General features: G+C 30.9%; 1 protein-coding gene across 3 annotated transcripts in view; it reads right to left on the bottom strand.

Moving 5' to 3' along the window:
* Positions 1-5,054: 5,054 nt before the first annotated feature.
* The window catches only part of LOC136990238 (fasciculation and elongation protein zeta-2-like), a 42,549-nt gene continuing 27,488 nt past the window's right edge, over positions 5,055-20,115 (bottom strand). For 2 of the 3 annotated variants that reach the window (XM_067288628.1, XM_067288629.1), the window contains 4 exons: positions 14,747-14,982; positions 13,373-13,448; positions 9,584-9,649; positions 5,055-5,864 (listed from right to left, as the gene is read on the bottom strand). In XM_067288628.1, the coding sequence (XP_067144729.1) occupies positions 5,848-5,864; positions 9,584-9,649; positions 13,373-13,448; positions 14,747-14,982 (395 nt within the window). In that variant the 3' untranslated portion in view covers positions 5,055-5,847. Of the gene's footprint in view, positions 5,865-9,583; positions 9,650-13,372; positions 13,449-14,205; positions 14,270-14,746; positions 14,983-20,115 lie in introns of those variants that run through there. The other variant, XR_010883014.1, reaches the window with a different exon arrangement.

Consider the following 20,115-nt stretch of genomic DNA (forward strand, 5'->3'; position numbering starts at 1 on the left):
AAGTGTCTATAAATTCACAAAGTTGTGGTACCAAACCAAAAAAAAGTTATAATAGTTGTTATAACTGTTACTTCACATTTATGTGCATTGCTGGCATATTGGTTGCTTACATACATTTGTTTTCTCTGATTCTGACATAGTTCGGTATCAATTCACGGCAATACGCTTTATGCAGGGTGTGACCAACAAGAAAGCCACACATTGCTCTATTTACTTGATTGGGCTAACTCCTTTTAACAAATCATATTCAAGGAAATTTACCATTGTTTTATTGGATGATGATAAACCAATATACTTTGTATTTTTTCTCTGAACTTGCAAGACTTTATTTACTTATGAAGTCAGGAGTTTGCAAAAAGGGGAGGGGAAATAAAATTCAGGAGGAAAAAGTGATGAGGATAAAAACATAGGTGTGGAGAAGACCGAGGCATGTCGCCTTTGCAGTTGAACCAGTTTACTTGAGACTAGATCAGTTCCAGAGAAAGGACAATTTTCGATATTCATCGATCAAAATCTAAGACTGAAAGTTTCATTGCCTGGTTTGACATTCGTGAACATTACAAATCGTAAGTTCCTAGAGTCTAATCAGAACCTGAAAGTAGTTGATGGCGATAATGGATGTATTGCTCTTTATTATGCCATTTAAAATAATTATTTTCATTCTATTTCAAATCATCCTGAGATTGTTTCCAATAGTTTAATAAGATATACATATATATATAAAATATAATAAACAGATTTCATATATCTACTTCGTTATAAAATGGCAAATGTTTTTGCAAACTTTAAAACACTATAATCAATAGTTATTTCTTGAAACAACAAAATGTTCACTATGAATTAAAGTGTAAAAATTGCAAACTATACAAGTATATTTTAAAACAATTTATAACAATTAACAATATAATCAATTATAAAATTGTTTTTATGATGATTTAAAACAAAGCAGAAATAAATTATAAGAAATGTATTAAGATAAATGACTTAGTTCAATTAAAAGTAAACAGTTCTGACAAAACTGATTCTTAAATATTAAGAACAACATTCTTCTCAATACAATTACAATAACATTCATCTGATCCACTTTGTGCGAGAACACTGTTCAAATTCAATCCAAATCTTTGTAATTTATCATGAAAAACACTGCTCCAATTCTTGTTCTTCATTCTTTGTCCACACTGGCAGACTTCGTTGGATGGACGAACAGTTAAGATGACATCTTACCACTCTGGGGATCTGTGATCAAATTTCGATGGGTTGAAAAATTCCAGGAATTTTTTGGGGGTGGTCTGTCTGGATATGTCAGGCCCGTCCCTCACCACCCGGCCAAACCCATAACAGATTGCGGAAAAGGCCTCTGTGCTTGGGAAAAGTAAACCCCGTTGTGAGTTAATGGCCAAAAGCATACCCCAAATATGTTTATTCTTTGTCTTAAATTGGCAAACTGACTGTTCAGTAAACTAAATCATCGGGTGTATTCAAAATGTCAGTATCGATCTAGTGGGACGATGTAACTGCTAGGATACCAGAAAATGATGAGTATTTCCACATTAAATAAATTTTAATGAGAATAGTTTAATGAAAAGTTAATATTTCAAAAAGAGAAAAAGGGAGGAAGTTTTTCATTTCCGCAAGAAAAACAACTGGAAGTTACCTGATATTTTGAATACATCCATTCTTAAGTTAAACAATTTTATGAGTTAACAAAAGACAGTTGACATCGAGAGAAGTATCTAATATCCAAATATAAGAAGGCAATGAGCGAAGGTAAAGTTATGCCGGACAGAAGAGGATAACCAGAAGGAGGTAGTATGTATGATTGAGATTGGAAGGAAGAAATGAGTTGCATAGGTGCACGTCGGGACTAAAGTTTCGTAACGTTTTAACAATTTGTTTTGATGGAAGTTGGAAAGGCTAATCTTTACAGTTTACGGCGGTGACATGGCCAACAATCGTCGAGACCCTGTTACAGCACTTGTCCAACGACGAAGCAATTACTCAAGTGGAAGATATCTTGGGAAGAGAATGCATAATGACGTTTGCAAATGCGGACATTCAGTGGGAGATTTTTGACACGGAGCATCAGATTGGTGACGAAACATTGGATATTAGTTATGTAAAAGGGAATGTGAAACGGATATACAGTAGTCGTTTCTTCGAACACCAGTTATCCGAACGCTTTCCAGTCGACTGTCATGCTGAATCGAACTTTTTTTGATATTAGATTTACTTCTAAAGTATAATTTTTTTGCTTTTATATTTTTCAATATATTTATTTTGTTTGTACAAAATACGGAAATAATTTTTAACGATACAATAACCTCGATTATTATTATAAAAATTTTCATTTGGCTTAAAATCGACGAAAATTCAACACAAAGCGACACGCAACGGAGAAAAATTTCAACATCGGACAGGTTAATATATTTTTTCATACATAATCAGTTATCTGAAAAATCAGTTATCCGAACAACTCCAGTCCCCAATTGATTTGGATAACGACTCTCTACTGTATTTACGTAGAGTACCATATGAAATCACGACACGAGATTGAGCAGAAACTAAATGAGTATGGACAAGTCAAGAAAGTAGAAACTGAGTATTATATGCAGAATTTGAAAATATTGAACGGAACTAGTCGTGGCATTGGTAATGCGAAAGGAAGTTCCTAATTTCATTGAAATTAGGGAGTGCAGAATCAGATAGATTACAAAGGAGTACAATGGTTATATGGCAATTGCCTGGGAAGAGGGCACAAACTGAAAGAGTGTCCAAATATAAAATGTTTCCTGTTTGGAGAAGTCGGACATCGACGTAGTGTGTGTGAAGGAGATAAAGGAAGGAAATAGACTGAGAGAGAAAGATGAAGAAAAAGAACAAGGGGAAAGCAGGCAGAAGGCAATGGAAGTCGTAAATGTTATTAAAGGGACTGACTATAACAGAGTGGAGAGAGGTTACAGATAAAAAGGAAAGAACACAGGTGTTTCTGATATCGGGGAAAGAAGTACTGGAGACGGGAAAGAACTAGAGGAGGAAAGTCAGAAGAAGAGAGCTAGGGAAAGTTCAGGAAGTGAGAGAAGCGACAATGAAAGAAAAGGAGTAGGAAAAAACAGAGGGCAGTTCAAAGTGTCTGCTGAGTTGAGGAAGAAGTGGAGAGAATTGGGACAGGAGTCGTGGCTAAAAGTATTTGACCTGAAGTTTGGGGGACAAGCTTACAGGAAATCTTTATCCGAGTTGCAGGAAGAGGGATGGACGGCCATGGACTTTGCGATTTGGAGTGACATGTTACGCAAAACAAGTGAGTGTGTAAAAAAAGAGAATTGATAGGGAATTTGGGGAAAAAGACGTTTGCGTCAAAGGTTACAAAGGGCATGATTGTGGACAATCAAGACTAGATCCGAGTTGGACTAAAGCCCACAAATAGATGTTACGACAATTGTAGAAGCAGTATGCGTTATATATTGTTGGAAGCGTTTGAGGTCATACACTGTTTCTGTACGAGCTGTACTGTAGGGCATGCGCTAGAGTTGACTTTGAGTTTTAGTATTAGTGGTCACAGGAAACGCCAGCAAGCCGTTTCCGATTTACAAACACCCCCCTCCGCCAGCACAAGTGGAGCGGACCATCAGGAGCAGGGTCGCAGTCACTCTGTGGATATCCCAAAATAAGATCTTTGTCTCCAATATATTGGTCAAAGGCGGATATTTACCCTAAGAATCATCAACATTCTCGAGAGAGACATTTCACGAACAGGACGCTTTACCTAGGTAACCGTCGACACCAGTTGGAGAAAAAGTGAACTAAGGCTATAATCTTTATATAAACCCAGTAGGGAAGTAGTAGTAGTAGTAGTAGTAGTAGTAGTTCACAAAAATTTTTGATATCTGATGTTAGTCCCAGAAGAATTCTATTTGGAGTCAGAATCTTCATCAATGTTTCACCTTTCGTGGAATTTTTGTCTAGAAATTATGTAATGATTGGCAGAATTGACATTACGAGGTAAATTGGAAAAGTGTCATTTTCAAAATACATATATGTTACCGGCAAAACCCGATTTTACGCCAAACTAGTTTTGCCTAGGCCAAACTAGTTACCAGCAAAACCTGATTTTACGCCAAACATATATTTGAAATTTTGTTTAAAAATCTGTAATGTGCTGTATTTACATAGTGTATATAATACACTTCATAAATACAGATAAAAAAAATAAACTATATTAGTAAAACATTAAAAGAAGCTGAAGACTAATAACTAAACATTGACGTTGCCACTCCCGCCATCTAAGCTGGGCTTGCGTTACACTTAGCAACAGGTGAATGACCATTTAGGGAACGAGGACAGTCGATCAAAAGGCCACATTAAGATTAAATCATAATAGCTACGATATTTATTGTCATCAAATGTAGTATCAAAAAATTTTGCATTGTACTATTACTTATTGCATTTTGCATTACTATTATGCATAATGGCCCAGAAAGTAAAACAACCGAATTGAAACAATATTTCTGAAATAATTCAGTTTTCTTTCTGGCTGTTATGCACAGGTATCAAGCCTTGGAAAGTGTTGGAATCATGTCAGATTTGACCCTCTGAGTTTTTCTTACAAATCTCCATCATTTGAGACCCCGAGAACCCCAAAAAAGTAGAAAAAACAGACAATTAATAGACATGCACGCACACGGAATTTTTTCTAAGTTTAATATCTTGGAATGGGGTAAAGAAACATTTTTGCGGAAAAGTTACTCAACTTGTTGCTGATAAACTCTGAAAGTTAAATTACTATATTTTCTGTAAATTATGTTTTAAATGATGAATATAATAAGTAGTAATTTCATATTTTGTGAAAGTTGGAGCAATAATATTTCAAAGTATTCTTTGAATAATTAATAAATACTAATATATTTATTCTGAAAGATGGTGTAAGTTGATATTTGGTTATCTCGTCTAGATTGTGCTTTATGTTTAATTACGATGACTGCTAAACTAATTTAATGACAAACTTATTAACTTTCCTAGTGTAAATGTAATAAGGATTAAAAAAAGAACACTAAAAATACTGAATAATTCTTTATTTCTTTAGTTTGACATGCTATAGTGCATTACATGTTTAAAAAGCAATAATTTATTTACTGATGAATATCCCATTTACAATTCTGATTTAATGGAATTGATGATTTTAGTGAGTTTTAAGAATACACTCTGTCGACGTAAATTCTTAGCTACTTATATAAATGCAGTAAGGCAGTTATACGAATTTATCGTAAGTGTAAAAACTGGAATGAAGTGTATATATATATATATAATATATATGAACATGTAATAACTGGTTATAGCAAATTAACTGATTTGGCACAACTGTACAACCATCCTTAAAAAAATTATAACTGGGTAAAATATATGTTTTTTTTTTTTTCTTTGGCAACAAAAATGGAATTCTCAAAAGAAAAACAAATGTTATAGCTGCACTCATTTTTTTTGTGAATTTATAACTTTGTATAAAACATATATTTATATTATAGCTTTCACATTCCCTTGGCTTAAATATTTAAGTAGAATTATTTTTGTTCATTATACGTCGTATAAAATTTTGTGGAAAAAAATTTACAATTGATAATCGAAAAAAAAAAACAAATATGATACAGAAGAAATGAAATTATACAATATGCATAGATAATACAAGCATCCTGCAGTTGTTCCGTTTTTGTATGTGCACGACAGATGCTAATGGGTTGTTTTTTTTTCCTCCAGGAACATTTACGACGTGAGTTTAAAGTAGACCTAAAGAAGTGAAGCGTTTTAATTTGTCGAAATGTCTTCGATCTTTAATGTATCTTCTTGGAATAATATTCATGTCGGGCAAAGCACTGAAATCAAAATCGATTCTATAGATATTCTTTAAATGTTTATGATGGGATGGTCTAAAAATATGATTCATAATTGTTTTGCTTCAATTAGTAATATTTCGTATTTGTAGCATTTAGTGTAGTGTTTTCTACATGACTTTCTATGCATGATACCGGATAAAATTTTCAGTATATACAGGAAAAGTCCCGAAGTCAATGCTCCCTTTGGTCCACTGGCTGACCAAAGGAAGGAGAAGGTATTCGTGAAAATGTCTATTGTTTCAAAATTTGCAACATGGGCATACCCCCTCACAAAAGTTGCTTGCATCTGTGTGTATGCTGTGTATCAACTCTGGGGCTTCTATAAACATTGCAACTTACCAGCTTAAACTTTATGCATTGATTCAAATAATCTCTTCATTTTTATAGTATATTTGTAAAATTGTGACTTTTTGTCTTAGTAAGTTTAACTTCCATATTATCAAAATTTTTTTTATAACAACTGTAAAAATTAATAAGATTCCTACAACACACCATAAGTTTGAAATGCGTTGGCAATCCAAAAGGTTGGGAAACACTGCTCTAAGTTTTATTGTCCTAAAAAAGTTACATTGACAATGCATTTTTTTCAGGTTAAGAAAAGGCTTGATTTTGAAATGCCATATCTTAAGGGAAGAAGAAATGCAATATTACGTTATCAACCACTTTCAGAATCTCTAGCTTCTGGACAACATAGAGTTGTTTTCATTTTCTTTTGTTGTATGCCATTATATCTATGATACAAACAAATCCTCAATACTTTGTGAATTTGAATTGTAAAATATTGATCCATAAACTGGCTAAAATTAAGCAGTTTTTCCAATAAATCTGTATTATAGTACAGTACCGTATTTATCTGGACAGTTTGTGATGATGTGATTATTACAATATATAAAAACTTATAGTTCTGAAAAAGTTTGTCAAATTACAGGTTCATTAAAGAAACATACACAAGTTGTAACCGAAAATAAACACTGGCCTCCAGTCACTGTTAGTCAAGCATTTTAAATGCTGAGATGGAAGAAAATACATGAAGAATGAGCAGAAATGAGATAAATGCCTTCAGACATTGAATAAAGTGACTGAATGCAAGAATAGGGATACACTGAAATGTGAAGTTAGCCAAAAGTCTTGTGATGAATTTTTTCTCAGTCTTGACTGACTTCAATAATTAGAATAACATATCCCATTAAGTCAGCAGGAAGTATGAGAGGACAAAAAATGCATGTAAATAAATAGAAAATGGCCAGGTCCAGCAGAAAAATTTGTTAATTAAGTTTATTCGTTATGCAAGATGTTTCTCTTAGGACTTTTCCTGTATTTCAAGAGAATTTTTTGCTTTGGATCTATAGTATTTGATTTATATAAAATTTAATATCTGCTAGTATATCAATATTTTTTGGACCATCTTATAATTTAACTTGTAATACAAAAATTTATTCTAATTATACAAAATATATCAGAAAGTAAAAATATGAAAAACTATTTGGAGGACACATGTATTGTTTGTTCTCCAAATAGCTTTATGTGGTGAAATTTATATCATTGAATCAACCTACTAAATAAATAAAACACTCACTATTCTCCTGGAACATTCATCTCTCTCGTGTCTAACATGGTAATCTTATATGAATTTAAGCTACTATACATACACCAACAAACAATATTGCTGGTATGCAAATTGTTGTTCTTATATACAATACTGTATACCATGTTCATTACATGTAATTTTGAAAAGAATTTTAAACAAAATATCAAAAAAAAAAGGAACATGATGTAAGAACAAATATTTAAATAAGATTTTAAGTTTTATCTACCTTACATTGATTTTATTCTAAATGGTAAAATTTATAATTTATATAAGTAATTCAATTGCATAAGGGGTTGTCCATAAATGTAGTCTAACCTCATGGGTAGAGAATAATTCAGAAAGTGACATAATCTCAGTAGAGAACCGTAAAGATATTAGGTTTTACATTTACCATTAATCAGTATTGTACATATTTTTTTAACACAATATGTTACATTTAAAACATTCTTTAAAAATTACTTTTACTGTTCTTATATAAATTTAAGCACAAAAAGATAGCAAAAAGTAAATGTGTATCATACAGTTATTTTATTATGGTTAGTAACACAATCTGTAATGGTCACAATTAAGAGATTGATGCAATTTCCATGACTATAATAGTGTGGAATTTACATCACATTCTCACTATTCTTATGTTAAATATGACTCATCAGTTTTTACAAGTTTGAAGTCAAAAGAATGTTATAAAGTTATGATGATGTTGCTATGAAGTCTTAGATCTTGAATACAAAGATGGCTTTTTGAATTAAACAAGTTAATTTGATTATACATAGAACTTTGATATCTATCTGGGTAGGTGACTGAGATACAGCACTACTGTACTTACTGTGTTAGACTTGTTAAAAATGTTCAAAAAAATTTGATTGGTAATATTCTGAAAATAAACTAAGAAAAAAGAAATATAGAGAAGCAACACAACATTTTCTAAATCTGTAGATTGCAGCATCTCTCATGGACTGGAGGGAAACAACTGTTAGATGTTGAGTGGATGGATGATTATGACAAAGGCATGACAGGATAAATCATTCCAATTGACACAAATTGTCTTTGATACTTCTTCCACTGTGTTAATTGAACAAAACAAAGCCCATGAATAACTAGCTAATAAAGTGCAGTAAAAATAATGTGATGCTATTATATGGAGTGTTTTATTTTGATAAAAGTGTAAATAAATCATTTTATATTAATATCCATTACGTAACTGATGCAGTGTATTTATGTCATAATGATGCAAAGGTTTTATTAGTGATGACAACTAATGACAGAAAAAGAGGAGTTAAAAATGTGAACTTTTATGTGGCATCATTTATGGATGGTTTCTGAGCACATTAAAAAAGATATGATCAATAAAAGAGATATACAATTGACAAATCTGTAGTGGAAGCTTTTATTCCTATTCTCTTAGGAAAGTCAAGCAAATAAAATACAGTACTGGACCAAACATCTGGCAAGCTTGGGACTGGATATGGTCCAGACTCCTGGATTTTCTGGACACAGGCTAAATATATTACTTAAAATAATGCAATAAATACAATTTTGTTTTCTATGTACCAGAAGTCACAATGAATTTAGCATTATGCAATGCATATGGCAAGAAAACCAAAACAAAATGACTGAGCAGTGAACTACAGCTGTACCAAATTCAAAAATAGCTAGTTTTCTGGAAGCGAGATATTTGGCCCAGGTACTGTGTAGAAAGAACTATGCCTATACCTTAGAAATAAAGCATGGACAACAATGGCTACACCACCATGAAGCTTTTAGAGAAACAGACCCACCAATATAAAAATCACTTAACCTTCCCTTGTGAAGCAGTCAGCAAATGGATCATCTCACTATTAGCTACAGTTTAATGATCTTCAGCTAATTTCTGTTCAGTCTATTTGGTACACCATTCACTCACTCAGTAGACATTTATACTCATCAACATCCACTGTCTTGGTTACACTGTTTTTATTTTAATTGTAACTTATTTGTTATTGCAGCTAAACAATCAGTAAAGAAGTTTTTTGATCTTAGCAACTAACTACTTTTTAAATATTTATATATAGTGTGTTCTTTATTTATATAATATGTATGTTAATTGCTCATAAATGTAAAACTTAAATACCTTTCAATATGTAATCCGTGAGTAGTGCAGGAACTACAGGACTGTCTTCAATAATAGCTTTCAGAACTAAAATTAGGAAAATCAGTTCTTGAAAATAATTATTTTAACAGAAAAAATACAAATGTAAAAAATTAGATTTTTAAAATAAAAACAGTTTACTAAATTATGATTAATTGACTTAATAGAATTTAATGGTTTGGTGTCATTTTGAAGAATACTAGTGACAGATTATGATTTATTACAAAGTGAATAAACAGTAAACAGCAAAAGTCAGGAAACGCCTAGCTCATTATTTATGATGCATTAGCTATGTCAAGTAGAAACGCTTTTTTTTTTTTTCCTTGAATGTTTCACATTTCAAAATGCATCTTTTGTTGTTATTGTTGCTGACCAAAGGCAAAAAAAAGAAAAAAAATTTCAAAATGAATTTTACAAAAGTGACTAAAGAAAATAACTTTAAAAGTCAATACTTGTTTTATTATATTTTATTTTTATGAACAGTTTCACTTAAGAATGAATTTGTGCATCCCCATCATATTCATTGTAATACTGTTAACAAAAACATTTGGTTATTAATTCAATTTCATGTTCTGTGAACATCTGAACAATGCTTATCTAACATCAAATTAATGTTAGACAAGCATTTCCTTAAAGCACATTTCTAATCATATTCAGGCCCATGGAGACAGCATGGACCTATAAAACCTCCAGATCCCTTGGCACCCCTAACCACATTTGCCCATCTACCAATCTTTTTATTTGGGGAGAGATTTTTACATATTCTCTTCTCCATACACAGTAATATGGCCTTGCAAAGAAACAAAGAAATTTACTTAAAACCTGCTCTCAGTCCCCTGTAAGGATCTGGCTATCCTCCTCTCAGCAAGGCTGATCATATCTACATAACAAATGCACAACACAACAGCAGACACCCAATGGTAATCCCCAGTAAATTTGCATTACAAGTTTACAAAGAAGTTTTGATGTTATTTTATTAATGTTTTAAAACATTTTGATTTTAATTTATCTTACAAAAAATGAACAATGCAAAAATAATAATTTTTTGCAACAAATAATGCTTAGAGTTCAATAGCAGCAGACTAATTGGATCAGGTTACAAAAAAAAAACATGAAAAAGCTTTTATTATTTCAATCACCACAGTATTCCAGAAAGTTCTAACAACAAATACATAAAAAAAATCATTTTTATTAAAAAGTAACTCCAATATACCTGCAATATTGCTCAAGAAATAATCTTACAATTTATGCTTAAATTTGGTTCAAAACAATAAACAAACACTAAATGTACTGAAATGGATTTCAGCCAGAGACAGAATTGAAAGATGAGATAGATCAATCCATACTCTACATTTCTGACTGTATAGTCTTTTATTTTTCTTTAATTTTTGTAAAATAATATAATATAAATTTATGTATGGAGATGAGGCCATGTCTGTTGCATTACTCCACAATTCAATCATAATCATCATCAAAGAATTGCATAAATGAACCAAAATATGCATCTAATATACTAAGGCATTCAACTTGTGCAAGTTTTCATTTAAACCTAAACAATTTCTGATATTTACATTTTCATGTCCTCTCATTTTCTGATTTTATCATCTTTAAAAAGAACAACTTGTCTGATCATATAGCATCTTGGTCAGAAAATAAATAAATAAATAGGTTGCTGATAAAGCAGCTTACTAACAAACAGCATTTGTCAAGAAACAATATAAACTGGAAGATATAGCCAAACAACCAGTATTTGGTTAGCTACATTAAAACACATTTAATTCACTATTTAATTAACAGTCAAATGACCAAAGTAGTTCAGGCATTGGTCTACCATTCTGCTAAACCCAGGACTGAATCTGGACAAGCAACCCCAGGAATTTTTCATGAATGGATGTGTCAGACCTCATCCCTCACCACACAGTCACCTCTATTGTGGTTTCTGGGTGGATATGATAAAGGCCCTCTTAGTATCCATAGGAAAGGAAAAATCATTAATTTTTAGCTTTAACTGCACACAATAAATCTTTCTCGGGGGAAAACTGAACCACATATTTTGTTAAATTTGATAAATTCATTCATAAAACTGACCTCTAATGGTCAGTGATGAATGATCTGTTGACAAAACGTACGACTCGCCAATTAACTGGTGTGAATAATGTTTAAGTGATGAACATTTTCGTTACCCCTTCTGGACACTTCTTCAGGTCTCTTCTTAATTCAGTTAGGCTGGCCATTGATATTCAAATATAAATCAAATGGTATAAATTTCAAATACGGTATGTGCATGCATTCTCTGTAAGATGTTTAAAAAGGTCAAACAATATGTTGAGTTGAAACGCAGAGAACTTCTGCACATGCGTTTGCCTCAAAATACAATTGAAAATTAAATGTCCTTGTCAAGTATAGCCTGCTATGCCATCAACAGACACATCACCTCCTTTAAATTAACGCATGTGGTTCTGCTGCATGCTTTAAAAATTTCAATGGCCTCTAACCACAAATTATGAGTGCCACAGATGTACACAAGAAGCATCCACCAGTTTCACAAAAATACTGAGAGATAAACAGGAAGAGGATAAGGAGAGGATCCCCCTAACTCTTAACCCTCATTTAAAATTGTTGTACACCACAATTGCCAAGAGACGTCGGGTCAGTATTACCTACAGAAGATGCCCCTCCATTTTCAACATACTGCACAATGGAAAAGACCCTCCTAACCCCGACAGACTACCAAGCATATATAATGTCCCTATCAGAGACAACTAGTGTAATAGGGAAATGGTGCAAGTTGGCTCCAGTAAACGTTCAATGGGGGTCAGATTACAGGAACATAAATCGGACACATACAGCATAGTAGGAGTAGCACTGCTCTCTCCACTTACACAACAGACCCGGATATTATGGCTGACTTCTCTGGAGCCAGAATTATTCTTACACCCCGCACCTGGAACACCTCAAATGGTTAGAGGCCATTGAAATTTTTAAAGCATGCAGCAGAACCACATGCATTAATTTAAAGGAGGTGATGTGTCTGTTGATGGCATGGCAGGCTATACTTGACAAGGACATTTAATTTTCAATCGTATTTTGAGGTGAATGCATGTGCAGAAGTTCTCTGTGTTTCAACTCAACACATTGTTTTACCTTTTTAAACATCTTACGGAGAATGCACGCACATACTGTATTTGAAATTCATACAATTCGATTTATATTTGAATATCAATGGCCAGCCTATTTGAATTAAGAAGAGACCTGAAGAAGTGCCCAGAAGGGGTAACGAAAATGTTCGTCACTTAAACATTATTCACACCAGTTAATTGGTTGGCAAGTTGTTCATTTTATATACATCCCGGTGTTGTGCAGTTAAATGATCTGTCGGCAAATTGAAGTTCTACTTCTGATTGAATACTGAAAATATAATTCAAATTTTTATTTAATTTTGTAAAAATAAGTTGACTTATTGGTGATTTAATTTTTCAGAACTAAGTAGATCAATAATAACTGATAGGGTTCACTCATATTTCCTACAAAATCAAAGGAATAAAAGATAAACTTTTATTGTGAGTTTCATTGTGTTTAAATCTTTATTGGGAACCTTACAGAGCCATGCAGAAATGCAATTCATAAATATATATTAGTTTACAAAAATAAACAAATAATCACCAACTTAAAAATGAAAGTCAGTTTAAGAAATTAATTTAGTGAAATTTATATGCTTTATACATATTTCATTAAAGATTTGTTTCTATACATCATACTGTAAATACTTACTTTTTATCAGAACTTGTAAAGTTGAATTGTTTGGTGGTCCTTGTTCAGGATTATATGGAATTACAGTTGTAAGATACTTGAAATAATAAAGAAAAAACAGTCTTAGTTATTAATTTTAAAAATAATTCAATTTAAATTTATGTATGTTTGGTTATTTAATTCATTTTATAAAGAATATCTAAAAAAATCATTAAAAGTAAAAAGTTGAGTTATTTTTAGATATATAATCATCAAAAGAAAAAGATTAAATATATTTCTAACAGTTTTATTGAGAAAATGAACAGAACCAGGAGAACACAAGTTTTCATTACGTGAAACAGACAATTATACAGGTATAATTCTAGAATTCTTTCCACCATATGAATAATGCCCATTTTTCAAATATGATAGATAGTACACAGATTATTTTGCAAAATTTAAGAGATTATTATTCATATAAATAACAATATTAATGATACTATGCAATTTTTAGTAATGTTTTGCAAAAACATATTGAATGAACAGATAATAAATACAACTTCAAAATAAGTATTAAAAAGTTATAAAACGGCAAAAAATCTTTAAGTTGCTATTTCATAAAGTTAAAAATTCATTACAATACTCCTGTTCAATTTCTCAATAAAACTGTTTGAACAAGTCCATTCTTTTCCAGATACTCTTCTTTTTTTAAATGGATATTGATATATAAATTCTTCTTGATACATTACAAATATTTATTTATATTTTCAATTCAATATTTTTATTCATGTATTTTTGAATGCAAGAATTAAAAAAAATATTGTAATTTATATTACAGAAATACAAACTATTAATGTAAATTAATTTCACAACACCTTTCTCTCTTTTTCTAGCAAATTTTTTAATGAACTAACGTTTTCAGCTATCTTAAATGGCCTTCTTCAGGTTAAGCATCATTTGGAACATCAGTTAGAACGTAAATTGGAACATAAAATTTGAAACATCGAGCTTTGCTCGCATTAATGTAAAATAATGTTCATTAATATAACATTTATCCAATCTAAATTTTATTACTTTCAATAATTTTTCAATAAATAATATATCTGTAAAAAAAAACATTTACAAAATACTCTAATGAAACAATTGCATATAAAATTTAAAAATGTAACAAATTTTTTCAAAATAAATACTTTAGTATATAAATCACATTTCCAACTAAGAATAAAACCAAAAGTATGAAATGAAATGACAAATTTTTCCATTTGTTATGTGTAATTTTTTCATTAGGTTATTTTCTTAGTGTTTTATGGAGATATAATTACATACAATGTTAAATATGTATGAATATTAACAAAAAGTCAATTATTATTACAATTAAAATATGATATGTTTTGATTTATATGAAAGAAAATGTACTTTTGGTTCAGATAAGCCATGATTCAATCTCCCTCTTCTCTTTTCTGTATTATATTGTCTTCGTTTGTTTTGTATGCTAAGTAGCAGAGAAATAAATGTATTCTTCAGTTCCTTTTCAAATTCAAGCTCATCTCTCAGAGCCAATTCTTGAATTAAAACTTCTGAATTCTCTTGTATCATCCTCTCCAATTCAATATATAATTCATTCAACTGAACAGTGGTCAATGCTTGTAATTCTAAAATATTTAGAAAATTTTATAATTTTATTTTTTCTTATCATCGTTGTTAAATTATGAAAACTATTTGAAAAAGTACAGTAGAATCTTGTTTTAATGGATTGCTTGGGCTGCTAAAAATCATCCAATGTGCCAAGAATCCGTTACATCAAGAACGACAGATATCCCACAGATCCAGGAAAATATCAGTTATATGAAAAAAAATTTCTGTTTTTAACCAATTACATATAAGAAATACCTGTATTTGAAATTATTCACTTCCTTGAGATTGCTATCCTTTCTATATGGAAAGTCTTGTTACAAGATCAAACATTATGTTGTAGTGTGTACAACAAAGCTGATGGTAATTATGTACACTGTAAGCACAAAAAGAGACAAAGTACAGTATGTATGCTCATTAGCATCTCACTTGACTTCACAATTTGTTAAAAATTAGTCAATCTTGGTTTGTTTTGATGCTGCTTTTCTCCTATTGAGTACAACTGCTCAATATTAACTTAGCAATGTATAGCCTGTACAGTACATTGCTGTGCAGCCTGTTTGTTTATGTCAAAACTTGTCAGAAAGGTCTTCATGATTTAGAAAGACTCAATGACTGCTAAATTTTGGCACTACATTTGGGCTGAAAGTAGCTTCCGGCACTAGTCAATGTGCTACAGGAGGCCCTAATGCATGGTTGCAACCTTAGCAATGGCTGCCAAGACAATTATGTACCTATTTTGCTCCACATGCAATGCATTTTTTATTTCAATACTCAGAAACACCCAATATTAATTAAACGTTGAAAAAAAACCACAATGTTTACAACAGATGGAGCTAGAAAATAATCTATTATTCTGAGTTGTGGATCCACTAAAAGGAAGTAAATTACATTGATTTTTGCGAGACCTGGGAAAAAAATCCATTATTCCGTAATCCGTTAAAACGAGATTCTACTGTAATTTTATTATTGTTAATAACTTCAAAATTTCTTCAAATAAATGTGTTATTACATTAATAAATATTTATATTAAACTTACTTTATTCATATCAAAAAATAATAAATTACCAATATTTAATATAAAATGAAAACCATATTCTATTTGTTTTAATGATGTTTTATTAATTCATGTTATAAGTTGCATCATGATATGCACAAAAAAAATTATAAAAAGTAAAAAACATTTTAGTTTAAAACCAATATAATATTGTACCCAACTGAAGAGGGATGAATGCATATGTCCGAAATGCATATTGGAGTCAATAAAATTGAAATGATAAAATAGTCACCTTAAAGTCATTTGTAATTGTTATGATAAGTTTGGTTTTGAGGCATATTGATAGCCAATTGAAAATTTAACATAGTTATCCAAACAAGAAACATTTAATACTAAAGTTCTAGTGAAGATAAAATAATCAGCTAAAAAAAATGCATAAACATTTAACTATTGTTTCTATTGTTTTGTTTTTTTTTCCATTTACATACATTTTCAGATGGCATTAAAATCTTTTTTATAGTGCAATTACTTTCAATGATACACAATTGTCAGGCTAAAGAATGTAGAATGGAATGTCTCTACATGCAGTAGGTCTACAACATTCTCAAAATTTAAATATTCCAAACATTTCAACTTTGCAACGAGATTCAATTTTTATGGTAGTTCATGATGCACGATCTTGTGCAATAAAAATTGAAAGTTTCATTTTAAGAATTCAGTTGCATCTTTTGTTTTTGTTTGTGTTTTATTTCAAATTCTGTTCTTTTTTTATAATTGAGAGTCTCAAATTCCATTGCAAAGTTGAAATGTTTGGAATATTTAAATTTTGAGCAAATATTTAAAGATGGAAAATGTCATTTATGTCAACTAAATATTTCTTTTAATCTGTATTTGTAAATACCCATGAACAATTTTTTTTGCAAGGTATGTGAAAACAAGTTCATTATCAGATACAGACTCATCCTTCATTTCTACTCAGGCAATACTTTGGTAATGGCATTTTGAAGATCATTATCCACATCGAAAACTTATTAATGATGTAAATTTAACTCTTAATAATGATTAATATTTAAAAGGTACAAATGCTGATGCAAACCTGTTACAATATAAACAAAATCTATTCTGTCAGCAGGCACATTTCCACTACCAGATGCATCCAGTTGTGGAAGCAAGGTGCTATGTGAGTGATAGTGACAAAGCTTGCAATTTGACAACATAACAGGGACCTACATGCATCCCAATAGACATAATTCTTCAAAGCTTAGTATTAACTGGAATGCTATAAATATATTGACTGATAATTTTACAACTATTTCCAGAAAAAGCTATACAAAACTCCTGAAACTGATTTACAACTTTGTATGTCCATGTGATTGCCTCCATCTTGCAGAAGTTCATACTGCAGATTCAATACATGAATGCCATTTAGCAATAAATTCAAGAAGTCTCTTGACAAGATACACATTGCAGAATTTAAATTTTCTGTTGTGGAACCATCTGTACATGAAACAGTACAGTATCCTCCATGTTTTCGTGCCACTTTGTTAACAGATCTTAATATTATCACTTAAAAAAGTTACATGTCAAAAAATCTGAATTTCTAGATTAATTTTAATACAAACTATATTAAATTTTCAAGCAAGAAATCTCTAACATAAGTCAAATTTTTAAAGGAATGATGAGATGTTTTTTGATTTATGTGATAATGTATATTTAAATTTCTTTATTACAAATACTATATTTACTCGCATATATAAGATGAGGATTTTTATTTATTTTTCACTGCTTCAGAAACCTAGGTCATCCTATACGCACAAGCAAAGGATTTTTTGCATTTTTGCAATAATTTTTGTCAACCGTGTATTTGCATTTTTACAGGATGTTTACCTTCTTCTGTTTAAAAACAAAACTATTTTATCTGGGTCGTTTGAATTGTTCTTGTGTATTGTCAGGAGTAAAGATGAATAGCAAAAGGAAAAGCAAAGCTTTTGAATTGAATTCCAAATTGAAATTCCAAAATCGACCCATCAGTGGCCAAGGGGTTCTGTTCTCTGAACATTGGAAGTTCAGTCGTGGGTTTGCGCCTCGCCAGGACAGGCTGGCCACATGCAGTTTTCCAGATTTTCTCCATGTGTGTAACGCTTGACTAGGGGCCAGTTATCCTTAAAAAGACTTGCCGAAAGGCATCCCCTAGGCAGATCGCCCAAGTGTTACATTTGCTGTAACTTAACAAAACAAACAAAATTCCAAAACCACACAGGAGCCCAATATAAGTTTTAATCCATTACCACAATTATTATTCGGAAAAACTCTTGAGTATAATCAACGGAGAGTGGATTGGACTTAAGAATTGGCAAAAAAAGGTTCCCGATTATCCAGCTTCACACCAACAAATTGTTGTTGTTGATTTTACAAAATTTTTATTTAAAGTTTAAAATGCTAGTAATCTTTGTGGGACAATGTGTGCATTTACATGCATTTGATAATATTTTATTTGTGATTAAACAAAATAAAATTTGAATTGTATTAATAAATTTAATTTTCTTTATTTTGATCTTTAAAAGTCACACTTCGTCCTATATGTGAGATCGTCTTATATGTGAGTAAATATGGTAATTTTTATTACATACCAAAAAATATTTGAATTACAAATAAAAAAATCTTAAGAAACTTAAATTTATATTTTCAGAACTGTAACAATAAAAATCAATTAAAAATTTTTTCAAAAATGTTGAAAAAAGTTTTAAAATTTATAACTGACTTTTTGAATTTATGATTATTTGCTAAGTTTTATTGATGAGACTATGTCTTGTTTATAAAACCATATATCCTGCTGTCTTATCAGCTTAGAGGTATGAAGGAGTACATGTCAGGAGTTGAAATTTGGCACAGAGTATTAGGTGCCTAAATCATGCGTGCATAAAATAAACCAGACTTGTAGGTAGTCAGGCGACCGAGAACTTAAACACAATAAAATACAAAATGGCGACACTCTCTACAAACAGGCAATAGTGCGAGATTTGCATATGCATTGCTCGTTGCTAAGCTGGAAATACGAATATTGTGAAATCGAATTTTGACAAACGAATCTTTGAAAAAAACCCCATTTACCTGTCCCGTGTTATTCCCCACATATTTCTGGTCGCCACGTGCTAACCTTGACCAATGATTGACTGGAGTTATCTTGTTTCATCATCGGAACTTTTTGAAACTAGATGACGCTTCATTATAAATTTATATTAAAACTAACTTTCGAAATAGAATTATTTTTTTCTTTTTACATTTATTAATATATATATATATATATATTTCATTTGTGCAAAATTAAAAAATAATTGCAAATGATACAATAGCCACCATTATTTTTTTCAAAAATGGGAAAGTCCTGTTTTTTAAAATTTGTCGTTTCTCTCCGTTGCATGACTCCCCAGGTTGCATTTTTGCAACCTGGAGCGTCATGCAACGCAGAGAAATTTCAACATTCGATAGGTTAATTTCAATGAAAATGCATCATGGAAGACCTCGTGGTCATGGCCGACGAAGTTTGAATGATCACACTCAAAACCAGCGATACCAAAGATGATTGGAAAATGAGAACGAGACCCACCATGAGCGTCGAAGTGATCCTGCTTAGTAGTAAGTCTCCGAGACATAGTCTTGTCCCAAATACAGCCTTGCTGTTTTACTTGTTTGTTTTATGTAAAAGTAAGAGTTTGCTTATAAAATTATAAAAATTTATTAACATGTCTTTAATCTTAGTCTAATTAAATTACTCATTTAAAAAAATCGAGTAAATCAGAATGTATAAAACTAAAGTTTCTAAAATATCAAATGTTATATGAAAATTATAAACAATTTTATAAATAAATTATATTATAATCCATACATTCTTACAAAATTATATATTAGAAGTTTTATTTACATAATGTATGGCTTATAAATTATATGCTAGAAATGTATGCAATTTAAAAAAAAAAAAAAAAATTAGTTAAATTTCTCAGAATTACAGTCAAGATCGTTTCAAAGTTGACATAGCCAGTGTTTTGAACTTTTGAGTTTATCATCATCAATACGTAAAAATTAAATTAACCTTAATTTTACTTTTCAGACTTAATTTTTTATTAAATCCAACAAAAACTTTTGAAGAAAATATTGT

Source organism: Centruroides vittatus, unplaced genomic scaffold (assembly GCF_030686945.1).
Source record: "Centruroides vittatus isolate TY-2023 unplaced genomic scaffold, ASM3068694v2 scaffold_861, whole genome shotgun sequence".
Lineage (NCBI taxonomy): Eukaryota > Metazoa > Arthropoda > Arachnida > Scorpiones > Buthidae > Centruroides > Centruroides vittatus.